Source organism: Oncorhynchus mykiss, chromosome 11 (assembly GCF_013265735.2).
Source record: "Oncorhynchus mykiss isolate Arlee chromosome 11, USDA_OmykA_1.1, whole genome shotgun sequence".
Lineage (NCBI taxonomy): Eukaryota > Metazoa > Chordata > Actinopteri > Salmoniformes > Salmonidae > Oncorhynchus > Oncorhynchus mykiss.
The window spans coordinates 74,578,891-74,593,046 of record NC_048575.1 but is presented as its reverse complement, the minus strand read 5'-3'; the positions used below and the strand labels follow the sequence as shown (position 1 = coordinate 74,593,046).

General features: G+C 45.9%; 1 protein-coding gene across 4 annotated transcripts in view; it reads left to right on the top strand.

The window, feature by feature from the left end:
* Positions 1 to 14,156, top strand: part of LOC110535114 (kinase suppressor of Ras 2) — a 128,045-nt gene that overhangs the window by 91,040 nt on the left and 22,849 nt on the right. For all 4 annotated transcript variants that reach the window (XM_036936320.1, XM_036936321.1, XM_036936322.1 and 1 more), the window contains exons 15-16: positions 4,181 to 4,238; positions 13,869 to 14,028. In XM_036936320.1, the coding sequence (XP_036792215.1) occupies positions 4,181 to 4,238; positions 13,869 to 14,028 (218 nt within the window). The remainder of the gene's footprint in view (positions 1 to 4,180; positions 4,239 to 13,868; positions 14,029 to 14,156) is intronic.

Below are 14,156 nucleotides of genomic sequence, written 5' to 3'. Positions count from 1 at the left end.
TTGAATCAACGTTGTTTCCACGCCATTTCAACCCAAAACACCAATGTGATGACCTTGAATCGATGTTGTTTCCACGCCATTTCAACCCAAAACACCAATGTGATGACCTTGAATCGACGTTGCTTCCACGCCATTTCAACCCAAAACACCAATGTGATGACCTTGAATCGACGTTGTTTCCACGCCATTTCAACCCAAAACACCAATGTGATGACCTTGAATCGACGTTGTTTCCACGCCATTTCAACCCAAAACACCAATGTGATGACCTTGAATCGACGTTGTTTCGACGCCATTTCAACCCAAAACACCAATGTGATGACCTTGAATCTACGTTGTTTCCACGCCATTTCAACCCAAAACACCAATGTGATGACCTTGAATCGACGTTGTTTCCACGCCATTTCAACCCAAAACACCAATGTGATGACCTTGAATCGACGTTGTTTCCACGCCATTTCAACCCAAAACACCAATGTGATGACCTTGAATCGACGTTGTTTCCACGCCATTTCAACCCAAAACACCAATGTGATGACCTTGAATCAACGTTGTTTCCACGCCATTTCAACCCAAAACACCAATGTGATGACCTTGAATCGACGTTGCTTCCACGCCATTTCAACCCAAAACACCAATGTGATGACCTTGAATCGACGTTGTTTCCACGCCATTTCAACCCAAAACACCAATGTGATGACCTTGAATCTACGTTGTTTCCACGCCATTTCAACCCAAAACACCAATGTGATGACCTTGAATTGACGTTGTTTCCACGCCATTTCAACCCAAAACACCAATGTGATGACCTTGAATCGACGTTGTTTCCACGCCATTTCAACCCAAAACACCAATGTGATGACCTTGAATCGACGTTGTTTCCACGCCATTTCAACCCAAAACACCAATGTGATGACCTTGAATCGACGTTGTTTCCACGCCATTTCAACCCAAAACACCAATGTGATGACCTTGAATCGACGTTGCTTCCACGCCATTTCAACCCAAAACACCAATGTGATGACCTTGAATCGACGTTGTTTCCACGCCATTTCAACCCAAAACACCAATGTGATGACCTTAAATCGACGTGGAAAACAAATTGGATTTGCAAAAAGTCATCAACATCATTTTTTATTTTATTTAACAAATTCCTTGTTCGAAGCAGCGTCACCCATGCAAAGCAAGGGGAACAACCACTCCAAGTCTCAGAGCGAGTGACGTTTGAAACGCTAACTAGCTAGCCATTTCACATCGGTTACACCAGCCTAATCTCGGGAGTTGATTGGCTTGAAGTCATAAACAGATGCTGGCAAACGCACGAAAGTGCTGTTTGAATGAATGCTTACGAGCCTGCTGGTGCCTACCATTGCTCAGTCAGACTGCTCTATCAAATCATAGACTTAGTTATAACATGATAACACACAGAAATACGAGCCTTTGGTCATTAATATGGCCGAATCCAGAAACTATATTCTCGAAAACGTTTATTCTTTCAGTGAAATACGGAACCGTTCCGTATGTTATCTAACGGGTGGCATCCATAAGTCTAAATATTTCTGTTACATTGCACAACCTTCAATGTTATATCATAATTACATAACATTCTGGCAAATTAGGCGGCCCAAACTGTTGCATATACCCTGACTCTGCGTGCAATGAACACAAGAGAAATTTCACCTGGTTAATATTGCCTGCTAACCTGGATTTCTTTTAGCAAAATATGCAGGTTTAAAAATATATACTTCTGTGTATTGATTTTAAGAAAGGCATTGATGTTTATGGTTAGGTACACATTGCAGCAACGATAGGCACCGCATCGATTATATGCAACACAGGACACACTAGATAAACTAGTAATATCATCAACCATGTGTAGTTAACTAGTGATTATGATTGATTGATTGTTTTTTATAAGATAAGTTTAATACTAGCTAGCAACTTACCTTGGCTTACTGCATTCGCATAACAGGCAGTCTCCTTGTGGAGTGCAACGAGAGAGAGGCAGGTTGTTATTGCGTTGGACTAGTTAACTGTAAGGTTGCAAGATTGAATCCCCCGAGCTGACAAGGTAAAAATCTGTCGTTCTGGCTACCTTCTCTAACCACTAGGCTACCTACCTCCTCTAACCACTAGACTACCTGTCTCTAACCACTAGGCTGCCTACCTCCTCTAACCACTAGGCTACCTTCTCTAACCACTAGGCTACCTACCTCCTCTAACCACTAGGCTACCTGTCTCTAACCACTAGGCTACCTTTTCTAACCACTAGGCTACCTGTCTCTAACCACTAGCCTACCTCCTCTAACCACTAGGCCACCTCCTCTAACCACTAGGCGACCTCCTCTAACCACTAAGGCCACCCTGCCGCCCCTAAGGGAATTTCCAATTTTTTTTCACCCAAATTTTCACCTAAATCCAATGACATGTGTTGTTGATTTCACGTTGAATTCACGTTATTTGAAAACTCAACCAAATGGAAATCAAAACTAGATATGCCCAGTGGGATAGCTCTGATTCTTCCTCTGTCTCCCTCCACCAGTGAAGTAGGTCAGAAAATGACATCCATTTTATTTTTTAAAAATATGCCAAGAAATTTTGTAGCGCGACGCAGAGCAATGTTCGCATGATCTTGTGGGCAAAAACAGACCGTTTCAGATAAGCCTCATATTACATCTCGTCTGTCGGTCTCTGTCCCTCCATTGGTCGAGGGATGTATAGGGACTCAAAATTATTGGAGCAAAGACGTTTTTGTGACAATTTCAATGAGAGATGCAGGACAAGACAAACACTCTGGGGCTAATGTTAACATGGCCTTAACCACATGCTATAGTTAGCATGCCAACTGGATTCCACTTGGGTTTCTAAAAGCCACGGCTGCCGAAAACAAGCAGAAGGAGATGACGAGGAGTGATGCCAATGTCTTTGGACTCTAAATCGATCACATGAATAAATGCAAGGTAGCGCTCAGTAACTTTAGCTTTTAGAAACTGCTTACTGTATGTACCAAGATGTTCAAATAAACCTAAATCTAAACTAGCTTTCATAGATGATTTTCATAGTCAATTGTTGGTGTATTTTTAAGCTGACAGAAATGGGTTACTGTTTTAATGACGTTCTAATGTTTTTTTATACCTTCTAAGTGACTGACACAGGTGTTATTTCAGTGTCAATATTACTGGGGAAAGGTGCAGCCATCTCTCTCTCTATCTTGCTTTTTCTCCCTCTATGTCTTTCTCGCTCTTTCTCTCTCTTGCTCTCTCTCTCCTTCTCTCACCTTCTCTCCCCCTCTCTCTTGCTCTCTCCCCTCTCTCTCACCTTCTCCCCCCCTCTCTCTTGCTCTCTCCCCTCTCTCTCTCCTTCTCTCCCCCTCTCTCTCTCTCCTTCTCTCCCACCTCTCTCTCTTTTTCTCTTCCTCTGCTTTCTGACAAATATGAATCCATTATCTTGGTTATGAAACCCACATTCTCATGATGTAATTAAAGCCAGTCTTCTCCTCTGTGTGTGGCTCCATGCACTCCCTCACCCAGCCAGAGTCTAGTACCAGCTGGCACTTTCCCCCCTCCTCTTCTCTGGGTTAATGAGGGCCTCTCTCTGGCCCTGGCTGGATCCTCTCATTAGGAGACTGAGGTCCTACCAGGGGCCACGTATACCACAGGAATCACATACATAATTTCATACACCGTCTCCATGTGTGTGTGTGTGTGTGTGTGTGTGTGTGAGTGTGAGTGTGAGTGTGAGTGTGTGTGTGTGTGTGTGTGTGTGTGTGTGTGTGAGTGTGAGTGTGAGTGTGAGTGAGTGTGAGTGTGTGTGTGTGTGTGTGTGTGTGTGTGTGTGTGAGTGTGTGTGTGAGTGTGTGTGTGTGTGTGTGTGAGTGTGTGTGTGTGTGTGTACACAGTTCTACTGATGACACAGAGGTTGGAAGAGCTTACCTGTAGAATGCCTTTCTGCCTGGCCACCTAGCGAGATAAACAGAAAAGAGGGTTCAGAAAGTGCATGGTGTTTAATCACTGTCCATGATGCGTGATTCAACACGGGTCATTGCAGATGTGTTATGCTAGCATGTGCAATGTAAAATGTGTGTATGATGCTAGCGTGTACAATGTAAAATGTGTGTATGATGCTAGCGTGTACAATGTAAAATGCTCATCCCATCTGCATGCCCTCCTCTTGCTTACAGAGTCGAGATGAACCCTTTAAACCCTTTACTACAGATTGAAGTGGAACCTACATCAGACGTGAGTCCACGCTCTAATGAAATTGTGGGATTTGTTTCTGAATAGAATCTGTTTTTGTTATAGTTTGGCATGCTGACGCTCCAGATGGCAATCCTCTGCAACCACACAACAAGGATGGCCATTTTCACCGTTTCAATTTCATTTAATTGGGTTTTTATTAGAATTTAATGTAATAATTGCACAGTAAGAGCCCAGAGGATAGAGGATAACACATTAAAGAAGTATACAACTAGTTTGTCTAATTATCTGTTCTCTTTCACCACAGAACCCATAGCATCAATAATTAGAACTCATGGCTCAATCCGGGGGAATAGAGATTGGTGGAGGTCAACATGTGATGTCATTGTATGCAGATTATATTTTAGTTAATTTATCTGCACCAGAACATTCTCTGTCATTTATTTTACTACTGTTGGATACATATGGTGCAGGATGTATCAGGATTCAGAGTGAAATAATGTCCATTTCTAATCAGGACTTTGAAAGTACATTTAGATGGAAATGAACTAAGACATATATGAAATACGTTGGTGTACTAATACCATGCACACTTTAGGAAGCATATAAAGTAATTTACTCTTCTTTAAAAGGAGACTTTGGGGTTTTGGCATTGAGACCCTTCATCTACTTCCCCAGAGTCAGATGAACTTGTGGATACCATTTTTATGTATCTGTGTCCAGTATAAAGGAGGTTAGAGGTAGTTTCACAAACTAATGCTAACTAGCATTAGCACAATGACTGTGAGTCTATGGTATCTACTAGCATGCTAGTAGAGGAAGGGCCTTATTGCCAAAATCCCGAAGTATCCCTTTAATAGATACGATTTAATATAATATTCAGAGATGAAGAGATGAACACCATTATGTTAGGTAGGGTCAACATTTTCAAAATTAATATATTACCAAGGTTGATGATTTATTCCAGGCCTTGCCAGTTTCAAATCCATCGAACTTATTAAATCAAATTAATGGCCAGTTCTCCATCTTTATTTTGACTGGAAAGACCTCAAGAGTCAAATGACTGTTTTCCACTTCCCCTATAATGCTGCCTGTTTTCCACTTCCCCTATAAATCTGTCTGTTTTCCACTTCCCCTATAAATCTGTCTGTTTTCCACTTCCCCTATAAAGCTGACTGTTTTCCACTTCCCCTATAAAGCTTCCTGTTATCCACTTCCCCTATAAAGCTGACTGTTTTCCACTTCCCCTATAAAGCTGACTGTTTTCCACTTCCCCTATAAAGCTGACTGTTTTCCACTTCCCCTATAAAGCTGACTGTTTTCCACTTCCCCTATAAAGCTGACTGTTTTCCACTTCCCCTATAAAGCTGACTGTTTTCCACTTCCCCTATAAAGCTGACTGTTTTCCACTTCCCCTATAAAGCTGACTGTTTTCCACTTCCCCTATAAAGCTGACTGTTTTCCACTTCCCCTATAAAGCTGACTGTTTTCCACTTCCCCTATAAAGCTGACTGTTTTCCACTTCCCCTATAAAGCTGACTGTTTTCCACTTCCCCTATAAAGCTGACTGTTTTCCACTTTCCCTATAAAGCTGACTGTTTTCCACTTCCCCTATAAAGCTGACTGTTTTTCACTTCCCCTATAAAGCTGACTGTTTACCACTTCCCCTATGAAGCTGCCTGTTTTCTACTTCCCCTATAAAGCTGACTGATTTCCACTTCCCCTATAAAGCTGACTGTTTTCCACTTCCCCTATGAAGCTGACTGTTTTCCACTTCCCCTATGAAGCTGCCTGTTTTCCTCATATAAAGTCATTTATATATGTATACTGTATATGTTGTTTACCCCCCCCTTTTCTTCCTCAATTTTGTGGTATCCAATTGGTAGTTACAGATTTCTTTAAAATCTTACAACCTAAGGCATCTAGCATAGAAACAATACTGAAAGAAGCTGCTACAACAAAGAAGTTGATTGCCAAAGTTATATCAAGATGGATTGAAGCTTTATCTGCTGGTTCAGAACCTATAAGGAAACGATGGGAAACAGATCTAATGGAAGAAATTGAGGAGAACCATTGGTCACAGAGATGTGGACATGTTCATACCTGCTCCTATAATATATGTAAGATCCTTTGTAGGACTTACTACACTCCAGACAGAATGCATGTAATGCAGGCAGAAATGTCACATCTCTGTTGGAGATGCAGAAAGCACAAAGGAACCCTATTACACATGCTGTGGTCCTGTAACAAACTGACACCATTTTGCCATAACATACAGCGAGGCAAAAAAGTATTTAGTCAGCCACCAATTGCGCAAGTTCTCCCACTTAAAAAGATGAGAGAGGCCTGTAATTTTCATCATAGGTACACTTCAACTATGACAGACAAAATGAGAAAAAAAATCCAGAAAATCACATTGTAGGATTTTTTATGAATTTATTTGCAAATTATGGTGGAAAATAAATATTTGGTCAATAACAAAAGTTTATCTCAATACTTTGTTATACACCCTTTGTTGACAATGACAGAGGTCAAACGTTTTCTGTAAGTCTTCACAAGGTTTCCAAAGATTTTCTATGGGGTTGAGATCTGGAGACTGGCTAGGCCACTCCAGGACCTTGAAATGCTTCTTACGAAGCGACTCCTTCGTTGCCCGGGCGGTGTGTTTGGGATCATTGTCATGCTGAAAGACCTAGCCACGTTTCATCTTCAATGCCCTTGCTGATGGAAGTGTTACGGTGAGTGAATGAGGACCCAAAAGCGAACTAACTTAAACAGAGCTTCTTTAATAACCAAACATAGGTAGGCTCAGATAGACCGGCAGATTCCGACAGGACAGGACAAGGTTACAGCAAACATGACGATAGTCTGGCTCAGGCATGAAACACAACAAACAAGAATCCGACAAGGACAGGAACAAAAACAGAGAGAGATATAGGGGACTAATCAGAGGGAAAAAGGGAACAGGTGGGAAACGGGGTGACGAGGTAGTCAGGAGGAGACAAGGAACAGCTGGGGGAAAGCGGGGGAGAAAAGGTAACCTAATACGACCAGCAGAGGGAGACAGGGTGAAAGGAAAGGACAGAGACACAACATGACAATACATGACAGTACCCCCCCACTCACCGAGCGCCTCCTGGCGCACTCGAGGAGGAAACCTGGCGGCAACGGAGGAAATCCTCGATCAGCGCACGGTCCAGCACGTCCCGAGAGGGAACCCAACTCCTCTCCTCAGGACCGTACCCCTCCCAATCAACGAGGTACTGGTGACCACGGCCCCGAGGACGCATGTCCAAAATCCTGCGGACCCTGTAGATGGGTGCGCCCTCGACAAGGATGGGGGGGGGGGGGGGAAGACGAGCGGGGGCGCGAAGAACGGGCTTAATACAGGAGACATGGAAGACCGGGTGGACGCGACGAAGGTATCGCGGAAGAAGAAGTCGAACTGCGACAGGATTAATGACCCGAGAAATACGGAACGGACCAATGAACCGCGGGGTCAACTTGCGAGAAGCCGTCTTAAGGGGAAGGTTCTGAGTGGAGAGCCAAACTCTCTGACCGCGACAATATCTAGGACTCTTAGTTCTACGCTTATTAGCAGCCCTCACAGTCTGCGTCCTATAACGGCAAAGTGCAGACCTGACCCTCTTCCAGGTGCGCTCGCAACGTTGGACAAAAGCCTGAGCGGAGGGGACGCTGGACTCGGCGAACTGAGATGAGAACAGCGGAGGCTGGTACCCGAGGCTACTCTGAAAAGGAGATAGCCCGGTCGCAGACGAAGGAAGCGAGTTGTGGGCGTATTCTGCCCAGGGGAGCTGTTCTGACCAAGACGCAGGGTTGCGAAAAGAAAGACTGCGTAAGATGCGACCAATAGTCTGATTGGCCCGTTCTGCTTGACCGTTAGACTGGGGGTGAAAGCCGGAAGAGAGACTGACGGAAGCCCCAATCAAACGGCAAAACTCCCTCCAAAATTGAGACGTGAATTGCGGACCTCTGTCCGAAACGACGTCTGACGGAAGGCCATGAATTCTGAAAACATTCTCGATGATGATTTGTGCCGTCTCTTTAGCAGAAGGAAGCTTAGCAAGGGGAATGAAATGAGCCGCCTTAGAGAACCTATCGACAACCGTAAGAATAACAGTCTTCCCCGCTGACGAAGGCAGTCCGGTGACAAAATCTAAGGCGATGTGAGACCACGGTCGAGAGGGAATGGGCAGCGGCCTGAGCCGGCCGGCAGGAGGGGAGTTACCGGACTTAGTCTGCGCGCAGACCGAACAAGCAGCCACGAAACGACGCGTGTCATGCTCCCGGGTGGGCCACCAAAAACGCTGGCGAATGGAAGCAAGCGTACCCCGAACGCCAGGGTGGCCGGCTAACTTGGCAGAGTGAGCCCACTGAAGAACGGCCAGACGAGTAGGAACGGGAACGAAAAGAAGGTTCCTAGGACAAGCGCGCGGCGACGGAGTGTGAGTGAGCGCTTGCTTTACCTGCCTCTCAATTCCCCAGACAGTCAACCCGACAACACGCCCCTCAGGGAGAATCCCCTCGGGGTCAGTGGAGGCTACTGAAGAACTGAAGAGACGAGATAAAGCATCAGGCTTGGTGTTCTTAGAGCCCGGACGATAAGAAATCACGAACTCGAAACGAGCGAAAAACAGCGCCCAACGCGCCTGACGCGCATTAAGTCGTTTGGCAGAACGGATGTACTCAAGGTTCCTATGGTCAGTCCAAACGACAAAAGGAACGGTCGCCCCCTCCAACCACTGTCGCCATTCGCCTAGGGCTAACCGGATGGCGAGCAGTTCGCGGTTTCCCACATCATAGTTACGTTCCGACGGGGACAGGCGATGAGAAAAATACGCGCATGGGTGGACCTTGTCGTCAGAGAGGGAGCGCTGAGAAAGAATGGCTCCCACGCCCACCTCTGACGCGTCAACCTCGACAACGAACTGTCTAGAGACGTCAGGTGTAACAAGGATAGGAGCGGATGTAAAACGATTCTTGAGGAGATCAAAAGCTCCCTGGGCGGAAACGGACCACTTAAAGCACGTCTTGACAGAAGTAAGGGCTGTGAGAGGAGCTGCCACCTGACCGAAATTACGGATGAAACGACGATAGAAGTTCGCGAAGCCGAGAAAGCGCTGCAGCTCGACGCGTGACTTAGGGACGGGCCAATCAATGACAGCTTGGACCTTAGCGGGATCCATCTTAATGCCTTCAGCGGAAATAACAGAACCGAGAAATGTGACGGAGGAGGCATGAAAAGTGCACTTCTCAGCCTTCACAAAAAGACAATTCTCTAAAAGGCGCTGGAGGACACGTCGAACGTGCTGAACATGAATCTGGAGTGACGGTGAAAAAATCAGGATATCGTCAAGGTAAACGAAAACAAAGATGTTCAGCATGTCTCTCAGGACATCATTGACTAATGCCTGAAAGACAGCTGGAGCGTTAGCGAGGCCGAAAGGAAGAACCCGGTATTCAAAGTGCCCTAACGGAGTGTTAAACGCCGTCTTCCACTCGTCCCCCTCCCTGATGCGCACGAGATGGTAAGCGTTACGAAGGTCCAACTTAGTGAAAAACCTGGCTCCCTGCAGGATCTCGAAGGCTGAAGACATAAGAGGAAGCGGATAACGATTCTTCACTGTTATGTCATTCAGCCCTCGATAATCTATGCAGGGGCGCAGAGACCCGTCCTTCTTCTTGACAAAAAAAAACCCCGCTCCGGCGGGAGAGGAGGAGGGGACTATGGTACCGGCGTCAAGAGCTACAGACAAATAATCTTCGAGAGCCTTACGTTCGGGAGCCGACAGAGAGTATAGTCTACCCCGGGGGGGGGTGGTTCCCGGAAGGAGATCAATACTACAATCATACGACCGGTGTGGAGGAAGAGAGGTGGCCCTGGACCGACTGAACACCGTGCGCAGATCGTGATATTCCTCCGGCACCCCTGTCAAATCACCAGGCTCCTCCTGTGAAGAAGAGACAGAGGAAACAGGAGGGATAACAGACATTAAACATTTCACATGACAAGAGACGTTCCAGGAGAGGATAGAATTACTAGACCAATTAATGGAAGGATTATGACAAACTAGCCAGGGATGGCCCAAAACAACAGGTGTAAAAGGTGAACGAAAAATTAAAAAAGAAATGGTTTCACTATGATTACCAGAGACAGTGAGGGTTAAAGGTAGCGTCTCACGCTGAATCCTGGGGAGAGGACTACCATCCAGGGCGAACAAGGCCGTGGGCTCCTTTAACTGTCTGAGAGGAATGTCATGTTCCCGAGCCCAGGTCTCGTCCATAAAACAGCCCTCCGCCCCAGAGTCTATTAAGGCACTGCAGGAAGCTGACGAACCGGTCCAGCGTAGATGGACCGACAAGGTAGTGCAGGATCTTGAAGGAGAGACAGGAGTAGTAGCGCTCACCAGTAGCCCTCCGCTTACTGATGAGCTCTGGCCTTTTACTGGACATGAAGTGACAAAATGACCAGCGGAACCGCAATAGAGACAGAGGCGGTTGGTGATTCTCCGTTCCCTCTCCTTAATCGAGATGCGGATACCTCCCAGCTGCATGGGCTCAGCACCCGAGCCGGCAGAGGAAGATGGTAGTGATGCGGAGAGGGGGGCAACGGAGAACGCGAGCTCCTTTCCACGAGCTCGGTGACGAAGATCAACCCGTCGCTCAATGCGAATAGCGAGTTCAATCAAGGAATCCACGCTGGAAGGAACCTCCCGGGAGAGAATCTCATCCTTTACCTCTGCGCGGAGACCCTCCAGAAAACGAGCGAGCAAAGCCGGCTCGTTCCAGCCACTGGAGGCAGCAAGGGTGCGAAACTCAATAGAGTAGTCTGTTATGGATCGATTACCTTGACATAGGGAAGACAGGGCCCTGGAAGCCTCCTCCCCAAAAACAGATCGATCAAAAACCCGTATCATCTCCTCCTTAAAGTCCTGATACTGGTTAGTACACTCAGCCCTTGCCTCCCAGATTGCCGTGCCCCACTCACGAGCCCGTCCAGTAAGGAGAGATATGACGTAGGCGACACGAGCAGTGCTCCTGGCGTAAGTGTTGGGCTGGAGAGAAAACACAATATCACACTGGGTGAGGAACGAGCGGCATTCAGTGGGCTCCCCAGAGTAACACGGCGGGTTATTGATTCTGGGCTCCGGAGATTCGAAAGCCCTGGAAGCGGCCGGTGGATCGAGGCGGAGATGGTGAACCTGTTCTGTGAGGTTGGAGACTTGGGTGGCCAGGGTCTCAACGGCATGTCGAGCAGCAGACAATTCCTGCTCGTGTCTGCCTAGCATCGCTCCCTGGATCTCGACGGCTGAGTGGAGAGGATCCGAAGTCGCTGGGTCCATTCTTGGTCGGATTCTTCTGTTACGGTGAGTGAATGAGGACCCAAAAGCGAACTAACTTAAACAGAGCTTCTTTAATAACCAAACATAGGTAGGCTCAGATAGACCGGCAGATTCCGACAGGACAGGACAAGGTTACAGCAAACATGACGATAGTCTGGCTCAGGCATGAAACACAACAAACAAGAATCCGACAAGGACAGGAACAAAAACAGAGAGAGATATAGGGGACTAATCAGAGGGAAAAAGGGAACAGGTGGGAAACGGGGTGACGAGGTAGTCAGGAGGAGACAAGGAACAGCTGGGGGAAAGCGGGGGAGAAAAGGTAACCTAATACGACCAGCAGAGGGAGACAGGGTGAAAGGAAAGGACAGAGACACAACATGACAATACATGACAGGAAGGAGGTTTTCACTCAAAATCTCACGATACATGGCCCCATTCATTCTTTCCTTTACGCGGATCAGTCGTCCTGGTCCCTTTGCAGAAAAACAGCCCCAAAGCATGATGTTTCCACCCCCATGCTTCACAGTAGATATGGTGTTATTTGGATGCAACTCAGCATTCTTTGTCCTCCAAACACGATGAGTTGAGTTTTTACCAAAAAGTTATATTTTGGTTTCATCTGACCATATGACATTCTCCCAATCTTCTTCTGGATCATCCAAATGCTCTCTAGCAAACTTCAGACGGACCTGGACATGTACTGGATTAAGCAGGGGGACACGTCTGGCACTGCAGGATTTAAGTCCCTGGCGGCGTAGTGTGTTACTGATGGTAGGCTTTGTTACTTTGGTCCCAGCTCTCTGCAGGTCATTCACTAGGTCCCCCCGTGTGGTTCTGGGATTTTTGCTCACTGTTCTTGTGATCATTTTGACCCCACAGGGTGAGATCTTGCGTGGAGCCCCAGATCGAGGGAGATTATCAGTGGTCTTGTATGTCTTCCATTTCCTAAAAATTGCTCCCACAGTTAATTTCTTCAAACCAAGCTGCTTACCTATTGCAGATTCAGTCTTCCCAGCCTGGTGCAGGTCTACAATTTTGTTTCTGGTGTCCTTTGACAGCTCTTTGGTCTTGGCCATAGTGGAGTTTGGAGTGTGACTGTTTGAGGTTGTGGACAGGTGTCTTTTATACTGATAACAAGTTCAAACAGGTGCCATTAATACAGGTAACGAGTGGAGGACAGAGTAGCCAGAAATCTTGCTTGTTTGTAGGTGACCAAATACTTATTTTCCACCATAATTTGCAAATAAATTCATTAAAAATCCTACAATGTGATTTTCTGGATTTTTTTTCCCTCATTTTGTCTGTCATAGTTGAAGTATACCTATGATGAAAATTGCAGGCCTCTCTCATCTTTTTAAGTGGGAGAACTTGCACAATTGGTGACTGACTAAATACTTTTTTGCCCCACTGTATGTGCTATCATTTCATTGTGTCTAGGAATTTATATCCATCCATCTCCACGATTATGTTTCTTGGGAAATGTAAATTTTGGTGATCAATATCAGAGAACGTTTTGTAATCTAATTGCTGCAAAAAAAATGAATAGCCATCAATTGGAAAGCTTCATATCCACCCTCAATAACAAACTGCAGGATTGAACGATCTAGCGACATCCCGTTAGACCTTACAGAACATCCAGGATAAACCAGACATATTTGACAGAATTTGTAAATTGTATGTTGACCATCTTCAAGAATGTTTTGTATAGTGGGTGTTTTGTTGTTGTTGTTGTTGTTGTGTTTTTGTGTTGTATGAAAAAATACATAAATACAAATAAAACACTTATTGTGGACCTGGATTGAAAGGAGTTTCACTCTTCCTCTCCTCTTCCTCTCCTCTTCATCTTCCTCTCCTCTTCCTCTCCTCTCCATCTTCCTCTCATCTTCCTCTCCCCTTCATTTTCCTCTCCTCTTCATCTTTCTCTCCTCTCCATCTTCATCTTCCTCTCATCTTACTCTCCTCTTGATCTTCATCTTCCTCTCCTCTTCATCTTCCTCTCCTCTTGATCTTCCTTTTCATCTTCCTCTCCTCTTCATCTTCTCTTCATCTTCCTCTCGTCTTCCTCTCCTCTTGATTTTCCTCTTCATCTTCCTCTCCTCTTCATCTTCCTCTCATCTTCCTCTTCATCTTCCTCTCCTCCTCCTCTCCTCATCTTCCTCTCCCCTTCATCTTCTCTTCATCCTCATCTTCCTCTCCTGTTCCTCTCCTCTTCGTTGTCTCTTCATGTTCCTCTACTCTTCATCTTCCTCTTCATCTTCCTCTCCTCTTCATCTTCCTGTCCTCTTCATCTTCCTTTCCTGAACAGAACGATGAGGTGGAGGATTCGGAGGATGAATTTGAGGAGATGAACCTGTCTCTGCTGTCGGCCCGTAACTTCCCCCGCAAGGCCAGCCAGACATCCATCTACCTCCAGGAGTGGGACATCCCCTTCAAACAGCTGGAGATCGGAGAACTCATCGGGAAAGGTAATAGAATAGAATACAAAACAATTGTATTAGTCCAACTGTTACATCTGTTCTATATTGCCACATACAATGCAGTCACAGTCATTTGAAAAGAGCACATTGTCAGCCATTGTGCAGAATCCTTGGAG